The sequence below is a fragment of the Lissotriton vulgaris genome, chromosome 5, assembly GCF_964263255.1.
Source record: "Lissotriton vulgaris chromosome 5, aLisVul1.2, whole genome shotgun sequence".
NCBI classification, from domain to species: Eukaryota; Metazoa; Chordata; class Amphibia; order Caudata; family Salamandridae; genus Lissotriton; species Lissotriton vulgaris.
This window is the reverse complement of record NC_141693.1, coordinates 702685561-702709234: the sequence shown is the minus strand read 5'-3', so window position 1 is coordinate 702709234 and position 23674 is coordinate 702685561. Positions and strand designations below refer to the sequence as shown.

General features: G+C 43.2%; 1 protein-coding gene across 2 annotated transcripts in view; it reads left to right on the top strand.

Annotated features, from left to right (window-relative positions):
* USP54 (ubiquitin specific peptidase 54) overlaps positions 1 to 23674 on the top strand; it is a 1809222-nt gene that overhangs the window by 493839 nt on the left and 1291709 nt on the right. For both annotated transcript variants that reach the window (XM_086922134.1, XM_086922133.1), the window contains exon 7: positions 3814 to 3919. In XM_086922134.1, the coding sequence (XP_086778260.1) occupies positions 3814 to 3919 (106 nt within the window). The remainder of the gene's footprint in view (positions 1 to 3813; positions 3920 to 23674) is intronic.

Below are 23674 nucleotides of genomic sequence, written 5' to 3'. Positions count from 1 at the left end.
AGAATACCGAAACATTTCATATTACTAGTTGGATTTCTCTGCATTTGTGCCTTCCAGATGTAAGCCAGTGTGTAAGAAAGAAGACATTTTGAAAAATGTCCTCTGAATCACATGCTGGTATGGGTACCCACAAATTCAGAGATGTACTAATACTCACTACTCCTGAATTTCGTATATGGTGTCCTTTTCAGAAATGCATAGGTTTCCTTGATACTAATTTTTCACTCCATATATTTTACCATATGAACTGTGTTATACATGGTACAAACTGAAAAACCATTGTAAGGTGCAGATTAGTTGTTGGATCTAGGTACCTCAGGTTCTTGGACAACCTACAAACCCTATATATCACCGTAACCAGAATACTCTAGCAAACGTAATAGTATATTGTATTTGTAAATTCACCATCATGACAAGAAGGTACAGATTAAAACGTTGTCACAAATGGCTGTTTTTTCCTACTCATTTTCAATATATATTTGTTTTAACCGCTTGTTTCTTTGGAAAACCTTGAAGGGATCTACACAATTGACCTGTGCTTAATTCAGAATTATGTCTACTTTTCAGAAATGTCGAATTGGATTGCTTGTTGGTTTCATACCAGTTTTCAGCACAACCTGGAAATTGGTTAAAAGTACAAAATTTCAGAAAAATTAGCTACTGTTTAGAAAAATGCCAAAATTGTGGCTATGAAAAAAAAATAGGTTTTTGATTGAGCTCTGCATGTTCCTGAAAGTTGGGAAGATAGTGACTTTAGCCTAGCACACATTTTGGTGATACCATTCTGAGTAAAAACAAAACAGACACTTCTTTGTGGAGCACATTTTTCCCAAAATCTAAAATATTTGCTATATTTTACCTATTTCATTGGCCCCTACAGGGGAATCCCCAAACCCAGGGTACCTTTAGAATCCCCATCATGTTGAGGAAAAAAGGGCTCAATTTTGGCATGGATACCTTATGCAGAAAAACGTAATGGAGACCTAAGTACAAAGTACCCAAAATAGCCCATAAAGGGTTCATTCAGCACTCGAGTAGAAAAGCCTCAGCAGTTTGGTTTGCACGTGTTTCATAAACAATTGATTTTCGTGTATTTGGCAGTACGTACTTTCAAAAACATGTGCCTGTTGGAGTCTTCTTGACAGTGTGCACTTCCAACACCATAAAATGTTGGTAGAAATGATCTGTTGATGATACAATGAATATGACTGTCCTTGAACCTTTTAAATTAGATGTAGGATCTTCAGTCCTGTGTGAGAAAAGTTCTAGTCATAGAGACCCAAAGTTTTTCAATAAGTTTGAATCAAGTACATGGATTGCTTCTGAAAAAAGTTACCTTAATTTCCTTATGAAACAAGCTATTTCTCTGGTTAACAGTTTTAGGTTTTTATGCCATTAGACAATCCAATTGAATAAAGCAGTAAAAGAAACAATATTGGAATTGGTGCATTACAAGCTGGAAAGTGAACAGTGACCACTAACTCTTATAGTCTTTCAAGAGCTTCTTCACTGGTATCTATATTTACGGAATAGGTATGAAATGTTTTTCAACCCGGTTAAATATGCAAGCAGATGAACTTCCTCTGCATCAGGAGTCACCTGAATATTATTGTGTTCAAGGAAGCTACTTTTGAGTATGCTTTTATAAAATAACAGGACATCTAAATTAGACCCTAGTCCAGGTGGTTAGGGCTGCCAATGTTTTCTGTTTTGTTTAGAGAGTTTAGATATACTTTTTTAGATGCATTCCTTTGAAGAAAAATAAAATATTTTTTAGGAAACTCGACGGCATATTGGGCAGTTTTATATGGGGCTTTAAAAAGAATCGTAGAGCACTTTCTTTCCTGAAATTACCTTTCATTAAAGGAGGGCTTAACTTTCCAGATTTCAGAATGTACTACTTTGCCTCATTTCTGGGACGGTTACAGAGCTTGTTTAATTCTAGTAATCCATATGTTTTCCACCAATTTATGTTAGGATCAGATTCCTTACAATTCTTGGCCAGAAATAATGACCCAAACTATTTTAAAAGAGTTAAGTTCAAGACCGCGAAAGACATAATAGGCATATGGAAGATAGTAATGACTCAGAATAAAGCATCATTCTACCATTCTCTTTTAACCCTTTGGAATAACCCGGGATTACCAAGTATTTTTAGTGATTCAGGATGTAAAATATGGGCGAACCGAGGCATAATAAGATTGGGGGACCTATATGGGTCATCAGGATTCCTTGACTTTGATACACTTAGGCTACTATATAAATTACCAGCAAATACTTATTTTAAGTATATACAAATACGCGACTTCCTTATAGGGAAATTAAACCTTAAAGAGATTGTTGACTCAGACTTTTGGTTATGTATGTATAAAGGAGCGGGGAACAAGAAAAATACCATTAGCCAAGGATACAAATGTTTTATGGAATGCAAGATAGATGACTGTCTCAAATTAGCACAGAAATGGGCTTTACGGTTTACTACCGGTATTTGTTCAAATGATATTTCCTCTTTTTTAAACAAAATTGATACATTAGTTCACTCTTCAAGCTTAAAACTTCAAGCATATTAAACGATATGTCAACTATACTATACCCCTTTACAAATAAGTAAATGGGCCCCTAACAACGTTTTCAACGATCGTACTAAATGCCCAAAGTGCCATACTCAGGCTACTGACTTAGAACATATGCTGGTTCTTTGCCCTGTTCTTGCTCCATTTTGGGACAGCATAGAAAATACTCTGAGATCGAAACATCTAATTGAGGTACCATTATCATCAGACATGATTCTCTTAGGCCTGCAACTCAACACTTCTTTATTTCAAGATCTAATTTTTATTTTACTAGCATGTGCATGGCTGGTCATAGCTCGAGCATGGATAGCGGAACAATCACCTCATGCAAACGAATGGTGGTGCTTGGTGGCAGAGATTCATTATATGGAACTACTGTTAGCTAGGAATAGAGGTGCTAAAGCACTGGTTAAAATAGATAGAATATGGGGTTGCTTGTTTCCTACCTGTGAATTGAACTAATGTGAAATTAAGCCCTGTTTTATCTTACTATTTTGCAATTCTTTTTACTCATTCTATTCTTTTGTCCTTTCTTCTTCTACTGCTTCTTGTAATATTTACACAGATGATGGAAGTTTTGTTAAATGAAATAGTCTGTATGTGTTTAAATTACTTGTGCCACCTTTAAAAAAAAAATAAATAGAGAGTTTAGATGGCGGTGAAATGGTGTACAGGTACTAAATGTTTCATATACAAGAAAACAGAACATCGGTATTTGCAATTTTTAAATTTTTTATTATGTGCCATTTGGTGATGAGGATTGTACTGGGGTGAATTGTTTCATTGTCCAGGAAAACCAAGGGGGTCATTAGGATGGCGGGCGGACTTTGCCCGCCCGCCATCTTTCGGGGAGTTGGACCGCCCGCCATAAGGGCGGGGGTCCCGTGGGTGGTATTAGGATGCGGCTGCCACAGTGGCAGCTTCATCCTGCATTTATAACATTGTGGCGGGCGGTCGGTCTTTCCGTCCACCGAGGTCGCCCCGCCATACTAATATGGCAGGGGGAAAGCAAGTGAGGATGTCGGGCGGATTGCCCCCGCCTGGCAATCCGCCCGACATCCTAATAGGCCCCCAGGTATGTAAATCCACAGTAGAAGTTATTATTTGACTAATGTTAATGTTTGGGAACGAGCAGGTTTTGCAATCTACATTTTATCAAAGGAGTCTAATTTTCTTCATTTTCCTCTCCATTTTCTCATCCTATCTCTCCTTTTAAATAATTCTTCAAACTAAAATAAAGCAATCAAGCAATCAGTATGCTGGAAAGACGAGAAAAGCCAACCCCGAATATGTTTGGAGAACTACTACAGAAGGCCAGCACTATGGGAGACTTAAGGAACTGCCCGGTGAGATCAACATACCTACTTCATTCGAGTTTGTTGTTGCAGTTAGTATTCACACGCCTAAAGTAGTTTTCAGATCCTGGAAGAAATTAACGTTGTTCTAGGTCATGAATAAAACGTGATCTCTTGGCACACCCTTGGGCAGATTTGAATAAAATGAATAACAGTCAGCAACAAAGAGTTGCCAATTTACAGGAGGACGCTCTAACTGGAATGTAATGTGCTTATACTGTTTTTTCGTTCATGTTTAAATTTACGATATAAAGAGTAGAAACAGTGTTGCCGCTTGAGCCAGCATACTAATAAAAATAATTTGAGGCATCTTGTTTTGTTACTCAGCTCTGGCACTTTCCTAGTGATATATGTATTTTTGTCATCCTGTCCTCCTGAGTTAATCACTTATGTGTATTGTTTTGGGCAACACATTTATAGTACAGTCTGTGTAATCCGGTTAATGCTTAAGGTGTGCTATGATGAATGTATTAAGAGTAACAAAAATACTCATACAGGCTCTCTGTCTGAAACTGAGTCGACATAAAAGCACAAGCTTATCATTGCAAATTACAAATAATTTGTATGCACACTGGTGGAGAAATTAATAATTATTTTATTAATATGCTCCTAATGTACACTTATGTACGAAGCAGAAAGGAAGTACCAGGCTATTTGCAGTCTAATCTTTGTATGGAAGAAACAAACACAATATTCAGTGCTCTAAAATTTCACATGAATGATCAATATTTAATAATTTAGGATAGTTCATAGCACTTTTTGAGCTAAATGTCTGTTATTTTTTCATATTGCAATAGTTTGCTCATATGTTACAATCTTTAACATGAAATGATCAGGAAGAACGTTACATTTATTAAAATGAGTGCATCGAAGAAACATTAAGTAAGACATTAGTTTACCTTACTGCAAATATATTCGAAACCAGAACCCTGTTTCCTCTTTTTCATATTCCTGTGCTAAAAACTTTGAATTTGGACTTGCTTGACTTTTGCTCTGTGTCTCAACCCTCACTTTCAAAACGTGTGGAATATGGCGAATAAAATGCTATAACGCACCAACGGAATGAAGCCACAAGTATATGTATATAATCAGCCATTCACTGTTTGACTCCACCAATAGTATTGCTGTTCTCTCAGTTTAACTTTTGCACGTGTTGCAATAAATATGTTCTGTTACCCTACTTTAGAAATCGAAAGTAGATAGTTAAATTATTTTTGTAAAATTACAAGCACCTAACTGACTTTGCATTGTTTTACATTGCCATAAGCCTCTCTTGCCAGTTCTTGACTTCTCCAAGTAGTTCATGATGCAGTAACCAGGGTGATGGTCTGGTTAAAGTTGGATCTCTGCCTGAACATAAGCAGTAACTTTTCACTGACGTCTCTTGGGTCCTGCTCAATATGGAAATAGTGAATTTATTTCTTGAGAGCCTGATGAACTACAATCTGTGACAAACGCCATACAGAGATATGCAACAGTATCTTGTTTTGTGAATGTAGGCTGCTTCTTTGGTTCGGGCCCTGCTCAATAACAAGTGAAGGGTTTCTGTCCAGATGTAAGCATGATAAATAATGTAAGACACTTTGTGGTGTTTTGTGACAGAAAGGGCTGCTGCTTTCATCTTTAAGAGCCAGTACAGTTGCCAGTGTTGCAGATAGTCAGTTTCTAAGTTGTGCATTTGAGGTGATTCCTGGTTTTGATGAAAAAGTTTCAAAACTAACCCTTATCATAAGTAACTGTACCATGGTACTGGGAAGGGTATTTAAAAAAATCCATAAAACTTCCATCTCAGGAATTTTCTTTATTGAATCAGTCTCTTCTGTGGAAGTTGCCAAGCACCAAACCCAAAACCTGACACTTACTCTCTCCTTTTCTGTATATTTTATTATTATTCATGGATATTTGTCATTGTAAAATTCGCCTTGTTCAAGGTTTCTTGGTGTTATAGAATACTGAGCATAGGATAACCGCAAAGAGTTGCAAATGATTTTAAGCTTAGGTGGAAAATAGCCATGATTTCAACTTCTTACGGAATTCCAGTTTACCTTCATTTTCTTTTAAGGCAAGAAATATCGAATTCCGTAGCTGGGTCCTTAGAGCACTGAAAAAGTAAGTTGTAAGCTTAAATATGGGAATAACAAAAAGCAAATTAAAGGCGGGTCTAAGAGTATTCTTGGGGATGTAGCTTAGAATTTCTCCTCTTTCTCTGTGGACCCCTAATGTGATGCATCACACAAGAGACTTTAAAGGAAATCCTCTTATTTACAGGTAGCCAGGGGAATTAATAGAAAGCATTGGCGATGTAGTCATTTTTTTTTTGCAGTTTTTCTTTTAGAGTGCACAGCTGTGAATACAATTTTATTACACGATTGATTATGAGACTATCCGTCATTGATAAATCTGGACACTAAGGTGATGTGCACTAGTTAATCTCCAAATGTTGACTTACATGCAAATGATCATTCTACCCACCGAGCTTAGTATTACACGTCTTTATTCCTCAGCGTGTGACCGTTAACTGAACATTCTACCTCATGAATTCACCCAAACACATGCACTTATGCTACTGTTCTACAGAGTCCGTCTGGAACCAAAAAGGTCCTGTCATCTCTTACTCACAAGATGCTACATTTCCCCCTTTGTTAATTAAAAAGTACAAATAATACATATATACATCACAACTCCAATTAGTTGTTTTGGTGCTCGAACCAATCACCCATATCTGGACATGTGAGGTTGTGGAGATACAGGAGAAGTGTCCATGACTGGTACTGGTGACAGAGACACAGATACAGTCATTGTGCTCTCCGGATTCTCAGATGGATAAGTCTCACTTCTGACATCTGGAACTGGCGACGGTCGATGCAGGTGCTTGAAATGCAAAGAATCTCGCGTAATGAACTTTCCAGGACGGTGATCTGTCAACATGTTTCCTTTACTAGTCACAACCCTCAGTGGGTAAGCATCAAAAGGAGCATCAGACTTGCGTTTCAGTTTCTGCCTGACAATAAATTAGTCTCCTAGTTTGATCACAGTGCTCTGAGCACAGTGGCAGTACACTAGATGAATGGTCCCAGTAGCAGCAAATTTTAACAGAAGGTTAATAGTCAGTGACATTCACAACGTAAATTATGCATACTTTGCTCTTAATGCAATTCAATTTCAAAGCGTTAATTGCATTTTAATTGGGCAACACAGTTGCTCTACTTACTAACCTCAAAAAATGCATACGTAATTACGGTGCTCTAGTGTGGGGCAAGGAAGGGTGGGAGTGTGGGAGTCACAAGTGATAGGGGATAGGGAAGGGACAAAGGAGAGGTGTAGTGACGTGTATATCAGATTCACGTAACAAAACCTTTCCTGCCTATTACAGGTCAATTGTTCCAAAAAAGCACTGGGGGACATTGATAGTACATCTCAATTGTCAGGGCTTGAATGATAATGTTGGTAGTCAACGTTTCGACCCCTCAAATGTACCAGGTGAGTGTATCCTTAGGGCAGGGTATTTATCAGGACATAGTGAAAGGAGTACCTAATGAAAACAACAGCACGTTGACTGCGGCTGTGTAGTTAGAGAGTGGGCGAACACGAGCTCACATTAATCTCAAGAAGTACAGCCAGCAATGCACGTAAACGCATCCAAACTGCGACTGGTGGGTTGAAAAAATCCCTCTCTTTATGGAGCTAAATCTCACCGTGAGCGTCCTCATTACTCCGACTTCCCTGAATGAAGCACAGTGGCGTCAATCCACATAGGTCTTCATTTTGCATTTGTGAGACAAATCAGTAGAGCGAAATTTATCAATGTCAATAGATTTCACATTGGTCCATTGTGGCAGTTTGGTTCCTATGTCTCTTCCAAATATTAAGGTGACAAGGCTTTCACCCTGGTAGAATGGGAAGTTGAAAGAATAAATCAAATAGAGGGACGAGGAAAGGTTGTCCTATCTGTTCCCCGAGATTCAGCATAGGAAATCAAAATTGGATAGGACACTTGTTACCACTTGTACACAGAGAAGTATTGTAAAACCCTCATAAACGTAGTGTATAACGAGAAGCGGTATATTTTGTTCTCCGCCCCACACAAACGTTTTGGCAGCAATCATCGGGTTAAACAAAGTGTGTATTGCCTAGCCTCGCCCGAGGCTTTCTCTGGTTCTTATAGTGGCAGTCTCCAGAGATAAAAATTCGTATAACCCCAACAAAAAAAAAGGATAAAATAGTTTCCAACCGAGTAGGTTACTCTTATTTTATTAGTATCGGTGGATAACTAAGGTAAAAGAAATAGGTATGCTTGCTGGAAAGTTAGGAATCCATAGCATATATAGCTAGCATTGACAAAAAAGTCGACATGTTTCTGCTCTATTGGCCCGTGGGTCTAAGAGCATTCGTCAGGACAAAGACAACAATGAACAAAGATCTACCTATCACTATTTGTGACGTTGGAGGGTAGAGGTATTGATTACAGTCTTACCCTTATGAGGTTCTATGAAGTCACCTCTAATCAGGTGTACTCGAGTCTGTGAACCTTATTATATTTTAAAAAAGGTTCCCTCAGGAGATCCCAGGCCGCAGCGGAAATGTGTTCCGCGTCTTGTGCTGGCTCTGCCTCCTGGACCACTACGTTTATGAGGGTTTTACAATACTTCTCTGTGTACAAGTGGTAACAAGTGTCCTATCCAATTTTGATTTCCTATGCTGAATCTCGGGGAACAGATAGGACAACCTTTCCTCGTCCCTCTATTTGATTTATTCTTTCAACTTCCCATTCTACCAGGGTGAAAGCCTTGTCACCTTAATATTTGAACCTCATAAGGGTAAGACTGTAATCAATACCTCTACCCTCCAACGTCACAAATAGTGATAGGTAGATCTTTGTTCATTGTTGTCTTTGTCCTGACGAATGCTCTTAGACCCACGGGCCAATAGAGCAGAAACATGTCGACTTTTTTGTCAATGCTAGCTATATATGCTATGGATTCCTAACTTTCCAGCAAGCATACCTATTTCTTTTACCTTAGTTATCCACCGATACTAATAAAATAAGAGTAACCTACTCGGTTGGAAACTATTTTATCCTTTTTTTTTGTTGGGGTTATACGAATTTTTATCTCTGGAGACTGCCACTATAAGAACCAGAGAAAGCCTCGGGCGAGGCTAGGCAATACACACTTTGTTTAACCCGATGATTGCTGCCAAAACGTTTGTGTGGGACGGAGAACAAAATATACCGCTTCTCGTTATACACTACGTTTATGAGGGTTTTACAATACTTCTCTGTGTACAAGTGGTAAAGAATGGGAAGTTGACCTGTATACATGAAGCATAGACTAAAGAACTCATTTGAATTCATGCTTTTCTAGTGCAGCGTGCTGAGCGGTCTTATGGAGGGTGCTCATAAATCTCTCGACCACCCTATTTGCCAGTAGCCATAGAGGTGTGCTTTTCTGATGCTTGACATTTGAATGAATAAGAAAAGCTTTAAATTCTTGACTATTGAAAGGCGGGCCATTATCAGATTTAAAAATTGAAGGAACACTCCATGTTGCACAAATACATTCTAATCTCTCAGTGACTGTTGTGAGAATTAGGCCAGAATTTGTGTATTTGCACATGCTTCTGTTCATTTAAAACGGTTTTAATCTTTTTTTAAATAGCTGTACTGTGGGTTGAATTAGACACTTTAATACTGAAGGAAGGAGGGGGCGGCTAAAATTCACGTTCTCTGTTGTATGCTGATTGTTTTGAAATACGGCAAAAACTAGAGGCGCCATACTATGCAGTTCACACTTTAATTGTTATTAGGGCCACATATATAAATGGGGCGCTCTGTGCAGAGTCAGCGGCATTAGGTCAGTATTTGCATATTTGAATATACTTATGTTCGTTTAAAACTGTTTTAAAACTTTTCAATCATTGTACTGTGGGTGGAATTTGACACTTTAATACTGAAAGGAAGAGGGAGCAGCTAAAAATTGCATTCTCTGTTGTATGCTGATTGTTTTAAAATATGGGAAGAAATAGAGGGGACATACTAGGCAGTTCGTGATCTAGCTGTTACACGGGCCACATATAAAAAACGGGGCATGCTGTGCAGAAACGCAGCGGGCGTCTGCACCAAGACAGGTCAGTCTGTGCCCGTGAGCAGCCTGGAAGTGGCCTGCACCCGCCACGCTGCCCGGGGGCCCTCAGAAGAGAACCTATCTAAACATTATAGTAGAAATCTTCCATTAAGCCTTGCCCCTGGAAAGATATGAGGCTGTAGCTCCTTCTGATCTTTTATTTATCATTTCCTGTCCCCAGTGCAACTTTGAACTCAATCCTCTATCCCTGGGTAGTCCCTTCTACCCTTCACAGAGACAGAAGGAAGGCAAGGTTCTGTTTTGGGAAAGTCTAATTAACGTCCGCTCTGTGCAAAAACACGCAGATAATATTTACAATCTTTTGAGTGAGGACAATCCTGACAAACCTGAAATACTATTTTTGACAGAGACCTAGCACTCCGAGTCCTAGAATCTGGCCATTGCATTGGCCGTCCGCAATGGTTATAAAATACACCAGAAAGATCACCAGCCCAGAAGGGGCGGTGGAAGTGCCATCATTCTCAAGCATGATTTAGACTACCAGACATTCGAAATTGAGAGCCTATCTGGAGCTGAGGCAATGGGCTTTTGTCTATCGCTGTTTCATCAGCACTCTGTGGCAGGAGGGCTAATTTACAGACCTCCAGGGTCTGCTGGCCTACTTTTTAAATCTCTGAGAAATGCTTTCACACCCCTGGTACTGAGATTTGCACAATTTATAATTTATGGGGACCTCAACCTCCATATGGATAAAGTCGACAATAATGAGGTATTGGAACTTGGAGACTTGATGATGTTGCTAGATCTTAAACAACATATATTCAATCCGACCCATCAAGTGGGACATGTGACTGATCAGGCATTTTCTAATATGCCTTTGCAGGTAGAGGACCCTTTAACTCAAGTCGGGCCAGATCATTTTCTGATTCAATTCTCCTGGTCGACTCCCATTAAATCACCTCTGTGTTTATCTTACCCTCCGCCTATTCGGAGAGATTTGCATAAAATGAAGCAGGTGGAATTTGTTCGCACCTTGGAGGATAGTTCCCAGTCTTTGCCTAGTCAGGTGGATGCGGATGTCCTACTGCTAGATAACTGGATAAAGGACTCTACTGAGAATTAAGCTCCACCTCATATTTGTAGCTTGAAGAGAACCAAGTCGTCTAGTCCCTGGTTCTATAGTAGTCTTTTGGATGAGAAGAAAAAATGCAAAATTCTAGAGAGACAATGAAGGAAAGGTTATAATCCGACAGATAAAGGAAGCTACAAACTGTCACTTAAGAAATATCATGCTGAAATTAAAACAGCAACATTTTAGATGTTTGAGACCAAAATTGCTAGAGAAGGTAATAAAACCAGGGAAAATGTTTCCATAGTTAGGTTTCTAGCACCAGCAGCTGCTACCAGCTCCCACCAACCCTTTGACAGCATGGTGTGAACAGTAAGCATCCTACTTTCAGTCCAAGATTCTGATCATTCATGCCAGTCTGTCCCCCAGCCTTCAATCAAATATTGAGATACTAGACATGATACAGAGAAGCAGAGTTCCGGTAATCAATGTGTCATTATCCAGTTTTAAGCCTATGTCGCTGAAAGGATCGTTGACAGATCTAAGAAGTTTAAAATCTGTTTTCCCATCTGACCCATGCCCACCTAATCTGTATGCTTTAAGTGCACATGTGATTAACCCTTTGGTAAATAGGGTGCTTAACTTATCTCTATTAATAGCTCGGGTACCTATCCCCTGGAAGCAAGCCAAAATGTTGCTCTTGTTAAAGAAATCCTCAGCAGACTCTGGTGTACACTCTTATTACAGACCAATATTCCTGCTCCCAGCATTCTCTAAGATACAGGAGAAGCATATGAATCACCAGCTCTCCACATAGCTGGAATCCAGTAACCTGCTCGATTTAGCTAGTCTAGGTTCAGATCCCATTTTGGCACTGATACAGCACTCTTTGAGGTCTGTGAATATATCAAAGGAATTCTAGATGAAGTGGTAAAGGCTGTGCTGATTATGCTAGATCTATCAGCAGCCTTTGATTTGGTCCCACTCTTCAGACTCCTGGAGTGTCTGCAATCATTTGGAATAGTGGGCCATGCCCTGAACTAGCTCTCTGCCTTTTTGGAAGGTAGAAGTCAACAGATATGTATCCCTCCTTTCTCCTTAGAGCCCCGTGAGATGACAGCGGGAATGCCCCAGGGCTCTACTATGAGCCTACATTATTTAATGTATATGTCACTCCTAGGGAGTCCGATTAAAAGCTGTTTAATGGCTGTTTTTGATTTGATAGAGAAACGCCAGCTTAAACGTAATGAAGTAAAGACAGAGATCCTTTTCTTTGGCAATAGCTCTTGACATAGATAGCAGGCTTTCTGGCTTGAAAATACCCCACCTCTGTGTCTTCAGGGAGACATTGGTAAGAACTTTAGAGTTAAATTCAACGACTTCCTGTCGTTTAAGCCTCAAATTAAATCATTGATGGGCACCTGTTTTGGTATATTGCGCTCACTGAAAAGGTTTCTACATTTTCTGTCTTTCTCGGCTAACAAAACAGTCTTTTAAGTCCTGATTAAGTCAAGGCTGAATTATGGCAATGCACTATATCTGGGCTTGCCAGAATACCTGTTGGAGAAATTGTAGGTGATCCAAAATGCTACAGCCTGTCTCCTACTGAAAGAACCTGTAAGAGCTCATATATCACCTCATCTGCAGCTCTGCACTGGCTTCCAATTAGGAAAATAATTTGATTTGAGGCTCTATTACAAGTACACGAAGCAATGTACTAATTAGGTGTAGAATATCTTTAAAAAAGGTTTAGTTTTCATGCTCCAGCTAGAAATCTGAAGTCTGCCAACAAACTACTGGAATTGGCACCAAGAATTCGGAAGGTCAGAGCCGAAGGCAGATCTTTGGGTCATCTGCATGCCACATCTTGGAACAAGCTCCCTCTAGAACTTCGCTTTATAAGTCACCCAACAGCATTTGAAAAAAAGGCTGAAAACATCAGGATCAAACTACAGAACTGGACTTTCTTCTGACATGTGCAAATGTGCCAGGAGACACTGCGGAGTAGTCATGCGCAATATAAGTCACATTCATCATCATCATCATCATAGTTGATGACAGATCTTCCACAAGTGTTAAACAGGAATATTCATCAACTATTACTCGTAGATGATGTCTTTTGTCAAGTGTTCCAAAGAAATCTATTGCAATCTTCTTCCTTGCATGCTTTGGAAGATCAAACATGTTTAACAGATGTAGGGTTGTTTTGCATGACGTTCAATTAAACAATTGACGTGCCTTTAACTGGTTTTCAAGCCTTTCATCAAGACAAGCAAACCACACTCAGTCCTGTAGAGCTTGTTTAATAGCAACAACTCCTTAATGTCCCTCATGGGCCAGTTGAATAACTTGCTGTTTCAGACTCTCATGTATGACAATTCTAGACTCTCATAAGATGATGCCTTCTGGGGTAGCTGAAAGTTACTCCTGTATATTTTTGAATTTCTGGTATTCAAGGTCATCATGAAGAGGTTGAGTATGTTTTTGCCATGATTGATATGAATAATGTCTTGGAGTATGAGCAAATCTGTCCGTGCTTATGGCAGCGATGATTTGCTCCACCGAAACAGCAGCAGGGGTACTGATTTTCACTATGATGTTAACATAAGCATCAGCCGCTTTAGAAGTAGTGCCATGCCACTGTATTGGCACATATGAGAAGTAGTCAGCAGGGGTTTAATCTTTTCCTGGATGATGCACAATCGTATAATCATACTCCTGCAATCACAACCCCCCACATCTCAATGCGATGGGGCATCTTGGCTTAAGGATTGCCGAAAATGATGAGCAATACCTAGTTGTCTGTGATAACTGTGAAGTGTTTTCCATATAGGAATACATGAAAATCTTCACTGGCTCACACCACAGCAAGGCACTCTTTTTCAGGTTGTGAATAGGCACGTTCTGTCAATAACAAACTTCGGTTGGCATAGCCTACAATATGCCTTTGGACATTGGGATGTCCAATGTTCTGGGCAAGTATGGCATCCAACCACACTTGCATAAACAACAACCTCCATCTATAATTTTGGATCTAAGCATGCCATTTCAGTGGTGTTCTCAATTGCATGATTGACTTTATTGAATCTTTGCGCAAATTCACTTGATCGTTGAAAATAGACTATTTTTTTTCTTAAGTTTCTCAATGGGGCACTTACAATAGCAAAGGCACATATATACCTTGAAGAGTAACTGGTAATACCAAGGAAGGATCGCACCATAGTAACATCTTGTGGGAGAGGAGTTGATAACAAGGCTTGTACTTTATTTGGATCTGGAGTAATTACCCTATCAGAAAAGCTATGACCAAAGAACTTGTATTTGGTTTGATCAACCTTATACTTTGCCACATTTAAAGTAATGGCCAGGACGACATTATCCATTTATTATGCTCCTGCAAGGAGCTGATACAGGAAAGGAGACAGCTGCTAAGAGTCCCCCTAAACCAAAGGAGTATTCGCTCAAGGAGACAAGCAGTTTTGGCTTGCTTTGTCCCAGCGACACCTCAATTATACTGTAGACTAGTGAGATTCCTAGATGCAGCCGAGAAAAAAATGCCATCGAACACCTAAAATCCTTCCAGGCTAAGGGTAGCCGATTAGGCTATCGACTCATGCAGGGGGGCCGGAAACCAAGATAATTGGGACTACTGTGTCCACCCTTTTAACCCTATCAGTGCTGCCATCGACCGCTGAACATACGGAGCACTACCTGGCTGGTTCTGCGAACGTTCAACGGCCGACGCAGCACCGCCCACTCTCTAGAACGCCCTCACTGCGCCGAAATAACGGCCGCAGTAAACGGGTTAAATATGATCCGAGACTGCCCCCAATAGGTTCAACTTAGAAAGCCTCCATATAAGCGCTTGGACTGGTCTTTTAATAACGTCCTCTCTTGGTTAATAGCATTGCCCAGCCAGAGTAATGAAGCCGGGAAGAACTCACAATTTATATTGAGAGCTATCTGCATGAAGAACAAAGCATTTTTAATCTGATAGCAATTTAACTGTTTTTAAGCTTTTTTGAAACATGAATTTTGCAAATGTGTAATTAATATCTTATCATGATTTTATTGTCTTATTTGAAATTTGTACTGCAATGTTTTTAAGTAACTATGCAAATGTAATAAATTCTCTCAAACTCTCTCACATTTAAAGTGACCTGCATTGGCAAGTATATGACACACTTGTGAAAGAGCTTTATCATGTTCCTTTTATGTTGCCCAAAATATTAGTATGTCATCTCTTTATTAGAAAGCATAGATGACTGGCTGTATTATGCAATGAATGACATCCTGAAAAGGTTCTGCAGCTGATGAAACTCTGAAACGTAGCCTTTTATGTGTAAATAAACCAACATGAGTTGAAAAGGTAGTAATGTACCTGCAATTTTCTTCAAGTTCGAGCTGGTGATACTCTTCAAATCGAATGAAGGTGGAAAAAGACTTTAGCTTCATTCAGCTGCATAATCATGTCAGCAATGTGTGGACCTGGATGTTGCTCTCTTTCAATCTCCTTGTTCACTTGGTGCATATCAACGCAGATACGCACAGCACTCCTCCACTAGTCTTTTTCGACACTACCACTAAGGATGATACCCATGACATCGGACCAGTGGATCGCATTATGATGTTGTGCTTCAAGAGTGTCTCAGGTTCTTCCTCAACAGCCTCATGTAAATGAAATACAATTCGATGATATCATTGAGCAACAGGATGAATGTCCTCATTTATGGGAAGTTGCACTTTCATGATCTTAAATCTTCCTTGTCCATGAAACAATGATGAAAACGGATGAACTATCTCATGATAGGTATTGACATGGTAGTTTACTGTATTCAGCCCCATATGAACAGCAGTACTGAAAATGAGTAAACATGCACTCGATGAATTGCATGCAAGACAAGAATTGGTGCTTGCATTTTCATATTTTTGTGCTTCACAGTTGCAATAAATGAACCTTGACTTTACAGTGGCATTGAAGCAGCCGACATAAACACTTTGGTTTTCAACGGGGTTAAACGGGGCACTAGAGACAGTTCATTGTAGTTTTCCAATGGCATAAGGTTTATCGACGCACCACTCCTTATGATAAAAGGTATGGATCACCTATTCACTTTCAGTGTGATCTTGGGACAGTGTCCAAATAGATTTTGCACTTCCACTTGTCGACCTATCTTTAACCAGCATTCTTCCATGCAATTAGCTAATCCTAAATGTACTCAACCATCTTCCTTAGTGTTGCTTGACAATGACAGTGACAAACTTTTAGACAAGGCATTTGATGACAATCTACTTCATTCAGTTTCTTCTTGCCTCAACTAATATGGCCGCTTGGCCTTGTGGGCACACGTAGATCGTCGCTACTGGAACGTCTAGCATCCATTTTGTTTTTTTCAGCATGACACACTTGATCTTTCCCTTGCTTTTCAAACTGTTACAAAGTGGTTCTCATTCCCACAGCCTTTGCATATCTGTTCAATGGTGGGACATTTACCTTCATGTGGATAGGAAAATCACATCGAAAACATAACTTCTATTTCTTTGCAGGCAATAATTTATGGTCTTCTACCTTATGTTTTGACCTATTTTTCACACACAGCGCTGATTCATTTTGGGCTGTTCTAGCCTCTTTGTTGGCTGCTTGTCTGTCAGCTCTTTCTTCTGTTCTGGCAGCCATGAGTACTCGCTCCAAGCAGAGTTTCTCTTGCAGCATTCGTCCTCAGAAGGAATTGCAGAGATGACCATCTATCACTCTAAGACGCTTGGCCTCTTCATCATTAAACTCATTGAGCCTGCAATGCTTGAAGAGCAAATCAAGTCTTTCTACAAACTCATCCATCATTTCACCAACTCAGTGCCTTTCCTGGCTTAAAATGTACCTTTCATAGGTGACATTTGTTAGTGGATTGAACTTGGTGTCTAATGCCTCTTTGATTTGGCAGGATGTCACTTCAGCACAGTTTTTTTCTTTTTCTGGCACAAACATTTATTTTGCATCGGTTACATTGCATAAAAGAACACAAAAACTGGGAAAAAAATCGATGTGATTCATAATTCTGTATTACTAGAATGCATTCATAATTCATGTGTTCGTAGTTGAATAAAATAGATTAAAAATCCATAACTCTTAGGACTACATGTGTACAGTATTGATACAGTCCCAAGACATTGTCCATTTAAGCCAGCAGTTAACTTGTCTATACAAAGTCTTGTGAAATACACGTCTGCTAATTATTACAAACACCTATTCCTCACATTTGCCTCTAATAAATATTATTATAAACCAGCCCATAAAATATAATATACAACAATTAAAAAAGATTATAATCACTAACCAGGTCCAAATCACAAGAACTGGGCTAAACGTGGCCTTTTTTCAAACTGCCCCGAGGAAAGATGCAAGGATATAGCATATATAAGGATCATCCAATTGTTGAATAAAAAGTAGAGCTGGATGACACTGTCTAAACTCACATTTGCAGAAGAAAGGAATGATCTACATTTTCTCTGTTGGCTCTATAAGGGGTAAAAAACGTAAAAGAGCAAATTTGATTGTGTAGACTTTTCATCACACGGGCAAGGGGGCAACTGATTCAGTGAATAAGTATTTGCAGGGTAGCCCATCATGAGTGGAGTGTAATTTAGACAGAATCGTGTCAGAATAAACAGATTCTGTGAATTCTCTACAAAGGACAAATAAGAGAGTGCACCATGCTGTCACATAGCAGCAAGGTATTGTAAAGTTCTCTCAACCCAAGAGATGTGAAAATGATCTTTACGTAACTCAACCATGGTATTCTAAGTGTATAATCAATTTTTGAGCTATCCCTTAACACTAATTAAGTCAGTTTACCACTGTTTTTTCTCCTTATTGAGTGCCACAACAGTATGGGAACCAATTTGATTGGATCACTAATGTAAGGGAGGCTCAATTCAGCATGGCAGATGTCATTGGGCAGGTGCGGGCGCAGATAATAGTCTTTTACAAAATGTGTCCTCTACACGCTTCAATACTCTGACATCCACCATACCCCAAATTGTTGCACAATATGTAGCAATAGCTTTAGCTTTGGATATTTGATCTTAATCATTTCAGGGATAAGTTTTGAGCCTAGAATTTCAGCAATATTTTTTATCCATGAGATTAACTCACCACATACAGCTGCCCTTGGAATGTGATTATCGTTACATCCACTCCCATGTTCTACACGATGGCCCATAGCTTACTATGGACCACACAATCAAATGCAACAGAGAGGTCCATAAAGGCCATACAGACTTGACCTTTTTTACCATTGGGTATTTTGCAGTTATCATCATTATATTTAGGCGTTTATCTATTTTGTTTCTTTGCCCTTCCTGAAGCCATATTGGGCCTCAGAGAGGGCCTTTTTTTCCCCGACCCATTGTTCTAGCCTGTTCAATAGAAGATGAGCCATTAATTTAGCTGTGCAATCAATTAGGGAGATAGATCCATAATTGTTTGTATTAGATCTGTCCCCATTTTAAAAATATGTATAATTATTGACTGCTTCCAGGAAGTCAGCGGGCTCGGTTTAACTATAGAGTTCAAAATATTTGCCAATAATGGAACCCCCACTATCTTGTAGGTTAAAAGAAATCAACAGGAACTTGGTCAGGTCCAGCGGCTTTCAGTGGGCATTACATCTGCAGGGCTTGTTCTGTTTCTGCTACTTAAGAAATCAAGTTTTTTTTTTTTACCATCTCCAAACTATCTACAATATTTATTACGCCTTCATTGTTTTGAAAAACATTTGGTAAGGATTGACCCAACTATCCTCCTCAATGTGTACATCTAAAGATGGCGACCGCTGAGCCTGGTTCAGGTGAGGTCGCCCCCACACCACTGCTACTGCCCCCTGCCTGCCTGCCAGCACCTGCACCCTGCGGCTGCCTTCCTCTGCCCGCAGCCCACCGTCCGCCTGCCGTCGCTGCTTGTTGCTCTGTGTCCTTCTCCCCCCTGCTCAGCCGTTAGTGTGCCCCCCCTCCCCCAGCCGCCGGACGACCCAGCCACCGCTGAGCCGCCCTCGGCCCTTTCCCGCCACTGCCCATTCTCGTCACGCCCCCCCCACTGCCCATTGGCCCCGATCCCGTCACCCAGCTGACCCGCCCTCCTGGCTCTTCATTTAAGGGGGACCCACGCAGGGCTAGGGAGCGACCGCTGAGCCTGGTTCAGGTGAGGTCGCCCCCAAACCACTGCTACTGCCCGCTGCCTGCCTGCCAGCACCTGCACCCTGCGGCTGCCTTCCTCTGCCCGCAGCCCGCCGTCCGCCTGCCGTCGCTGCTTGTTGCTCTGTGTCCTTCTCCCCCCTGCTCCGCCGTTAGTGTGCCCCCCCCTCCCCCAGCCGCCGGACGACCCAGCCACCGCTGAGCTGCCCTCGGCCCTTTCCCGCCACTGCCCATTCTCGTCACCGCCCCCCCCCCACTGCCCATTGGCCCCGATCCCGCCACCCAGCTGACCCGCCCTCTCGGCTCCTCATTTATGACGCCCCCGGAGCGACCGCGCAGCGGACGCGCGCAGCGGGAGCACCGATTGAGCGCCGAAGGTGCGCCAAAGGTAAGCCCGTCTACGCCCGTCCGCGCCTGGACCGCGCCCAGCGCCCAAACCCCTGGCCCCCGTGGACCCCAGCCCACCCGCCAGACGTACGACGCCGCCACCCTCAACGCACTCAACATCGGCCGAATCCCGGGATGCTACCGAGCAACCCCGAGACGCACCCATGGACCCTTCAGCTGCCACGCCTGCAAGTTCACCTGCATCCGGACCTGCACTACACCAGCACCCGCCAAGCCGAACACCAGCAGCAACCACCTCAAGTGCATCCTGCTCAACACCCGCTCCGTCCACAGACACGCCGTTCAACTCTGGAACCTCCTCGACACCACAGCTCCTGAAGTTGCCTTCCTCACGGAAACCTGGATGAACGACTCCTCAGCGCCCGACATCGCCATCGCCATCCCAGAGGGCTACAAGATCACCCGAAGAGACCGAGACAAACTGACGGGAGGAGGCATCGCCATCATCCACAGAGACACCATCCGCATCACGACCAACACAGACGACACCCTGACAACCTCCGAACACATGCACTTCCAGATACACACCGACCCCAAGACCACCCTCAGAGGCACCCTGATCTACCGACCCCTGGGACCACGCACTCAATTCAGCGAAGACATCGCCGACTTCATCAGCCCGCACGCCCTCCCCTCTGCCGACTACATCCTCCTCGGGGACCTCAACTTCCACCTGGAGAACAACAACGACCGCAACACCACCTCCCTGCTTGACAACCTCGCCAACCTCGGACTCAAGCAGCTGGTGACCACCCCCACCCACCTCGCCGGACACACACTCGACGCCGTCTTCAGCCACGCCACCGGACTCCACTGGACAGACCACAGCTGCGTCCACTTCAGCTTCAGAAGGACCACAATCCACCACCACCAGCAACAGGTTGCACGAAGAAGCTGGAACAAGATCACGGCCGACCAACTCGCCGCATCCCTGAGCCAGCACCCTCCCGCCAGCTCAGCGAACCCCAGCCAGGCCGCCGACAACCTCCCGAAGTGAATCAACAGCTGCGCAGACGACCTCGCCCCACTGAGGACCCCGCCCAGCAGACCTGGCAGCAAGAAGGCCCCATGGTTCACCGACAAACTCAAGAGCTCCAAGAAGAACTGCCGAGCCCTCGAGAAAGCCTGGAGAAAAGATCCAACACCGGACAACATGACCACCCTCAAGCTCACCACCCGAAAGCACCATCAACTGATTCACGCCACCAAGAAAACAGCATTCAAGGAACGACTGGACAACAACGCACACAACAGCAAGGAACTCTTCAACATCGTGAAAGAGCTCTCCAACCCCAACGCCGGAAACAACGACATCACCCCATCGCAAGACCTCTGCAACTCCCTTACCTCCTACTTCCACAACAAGATCGCTGACATACACAACAGCTTCAGTACACAACCAACGCTCCCCACGACCGCACCAACGCCCCCCACCACCACCCTCAGCGCCTGGTCCCCAATCAACACTGAAGACACCATCCGCATGATGAACTCCATCCACTCCGGATCTCCAACCGACCCCTGCCCTCACCACGTCTTCAACAAGGCCGACTCCGTTATCGCACCCCACCTGCGGGACATCATCAACGCCTCCTTCGACACAGCAACCTTCCCGGAGAGCTGGAAGCACGCCGAACTCAGCGCTCTACTAAAGAAACCAACAGCGGACCCCACCGTACTCAAGAACTACCGCCCCATCTCGCTCCTCCCGTTTCCAGCCAAAGTCGTTGAGAAGACCGTCAACAAGCAACTGGCTGCCTTCCTCGAGACGAACGGATCCCTCGACCCCTCACAGTCGGGCTTCAGGGCCAACCACAGCACCGAGACCGCCCTCATCGCGGCCACCGATGACATCCGGGCCCTGCTGGACAACGGAGAGACAGCGGCCCTCATCCTCCTGGACCTCTCCGCGGCATTCGACACCGTCTGCCACCGCACCCTAGTGCAGCGCCTTAGCAACGCCGGAATCCAGGAGAAGGCACTGGAGTGGATCGTCTCCTTCCTCGCTGGAAGGACTCAGAGAGTCCGCCTACCACCGTTCAGATCAGAGGCCACCAAAGTCATCTGCAGCGTCCCTCAGGGCTCCTCGCTCAGCCCCACCCTCTTCAATGTCTACATGAGCCCCCTGGCGGCCATCGCACGCCAACACAACCTCAACATCATCTCCTACGCCGACGACACACAGCTGATCCTCTCCCTGACCAACGACCCCGCCACCGCCAGAGCCGACCTACACAAAGGGATGAAACACGTAGCCGAATGGATGATGACCAGCTGCCTGAAACTGAACTCAGAGAAGACGGAAGTCCTCATCCTGGGCCCCTCACCCTCCGCCTGGGACGACTCCTGGTGTCCCCCCGCCCTGGGCAGCGCACCCAAACCGACAGACCACGCACGCAATCTGGGCTTCATCCTGGACTCCTCCCTCTCCATGACCAGACAAGTCAACGCCGTCTCCTCGTCCTGTTTCAACATCCTGCGCATGCTACGCAAGATCTTCCGCTGGATCCCCTCCGAGACCAGGATGACGGTCACCCAGGCCCTCGTCACGAGCCGTCTGGACTACGGCAACACCCTCTACGCCGGAACCACCGCCAAGCTCCAGAAGAGACTCCAGCGGATCCAGAACGCCTCAGCCAGACTCATCCTCGACATCCCCCGACGCAGCCACATCTCCGGACATCTGAGAGACCTGCACTGGCTCCCCATCAACAAAAGAATCACCTTCTGTCTCCTCACCCACGCACACAAAGCCCTACATGACCAAGGCCCGAGCTACCTCAACAGCCGCCTCAACTTCTACGCTCCCACACGCCACCTCCGATCGACCAACCAGGTGCTCGCCGCCGTCCCCCGCATCCGAAGAGCCACAACAGGAGGAAGATCCTTCTCCCACCTGGCCGCCAAGACTTGGAACTCCCTCCCGACCCACCTCCGCCTGACCCAAGACCACCTCGCCTTCAGGAAGCAGCTCAAGACCTGGCTGTTCGAGCAGTAGCGGACCCCCCCTCCCGAAGCGCCTTGAGACCCTCCGGGTGAGTAGTGCGCGATACAAATGCAATGATTGATTGATTGATTGATCCCCTGCATCTATTAGGAATGGGGCATTTACCACCTTCCAAAACCCATACCTATCATACTCTCAGAGGCTAGCCTTAGATTCTACCATGCTTCCTCTCTTAAATGTTTCAGCCTTTTCTCACTTACCTCTTTATACCTTGAGCGTAGGGTCTGTACAAGCCGGATGTTTCTTGGACCCTTCTTCAAAGCTTTATGCAGGTTTGCTAGTGCCTTAGAACAATATCTATCAAACCACTGTGTTAGTGGGCAATCTTTAGTGGATAGTGGGTGAGTTAAGGGTTGCTTAATAACCTCAAGGATTTCCTTGAACGGCCCCAACACCTGGTTCAGGGAGGTAGTGCTGTCTAAACAAGTCATACCCTCAGTATTATTGGATATAAAAACTGAGGTGAATAATTTAGCCTCATCCATTGTATCCCACTTTAGTATGTAACCATTCTTCCTGGTTAAAACTAGGTGTGGGGCTCTCCTCTCCACCGAATTGGTGTGTACTTCCCAATCCAGTTCACAAATGAGTGGGGCGCGATCACTAAAATCAATAAACAATATTCTTTATGCTGTCTTAAGGTTTTTGGAGGCAATGATTAATCAATTGTAGACCCTTTTGTACACTTTCAATATACTTTCAATGGTTTTTACCCATTAATTCAGTGTGTGGATTTATCCTGTTACCCAACATCTAAGCTCCATGTCATCAGTAACCTGCTTAAGGCATTCCCATAAGGGGAGTGGCTAAAATGTACAATAGGGTCTCCATCACAATCTGTTACCCAGCAAAATGGATTATAGACTATTTGGCAACTCTTAATAATAAAATCTTCCATCCAGATGGTTTTCAAGGGTTTGGGATGTTGGTGGCTAATTTCATCAATTATCCTTTCAACTTCTTTTCCCAGAAATGCCATTTTGCCAAAG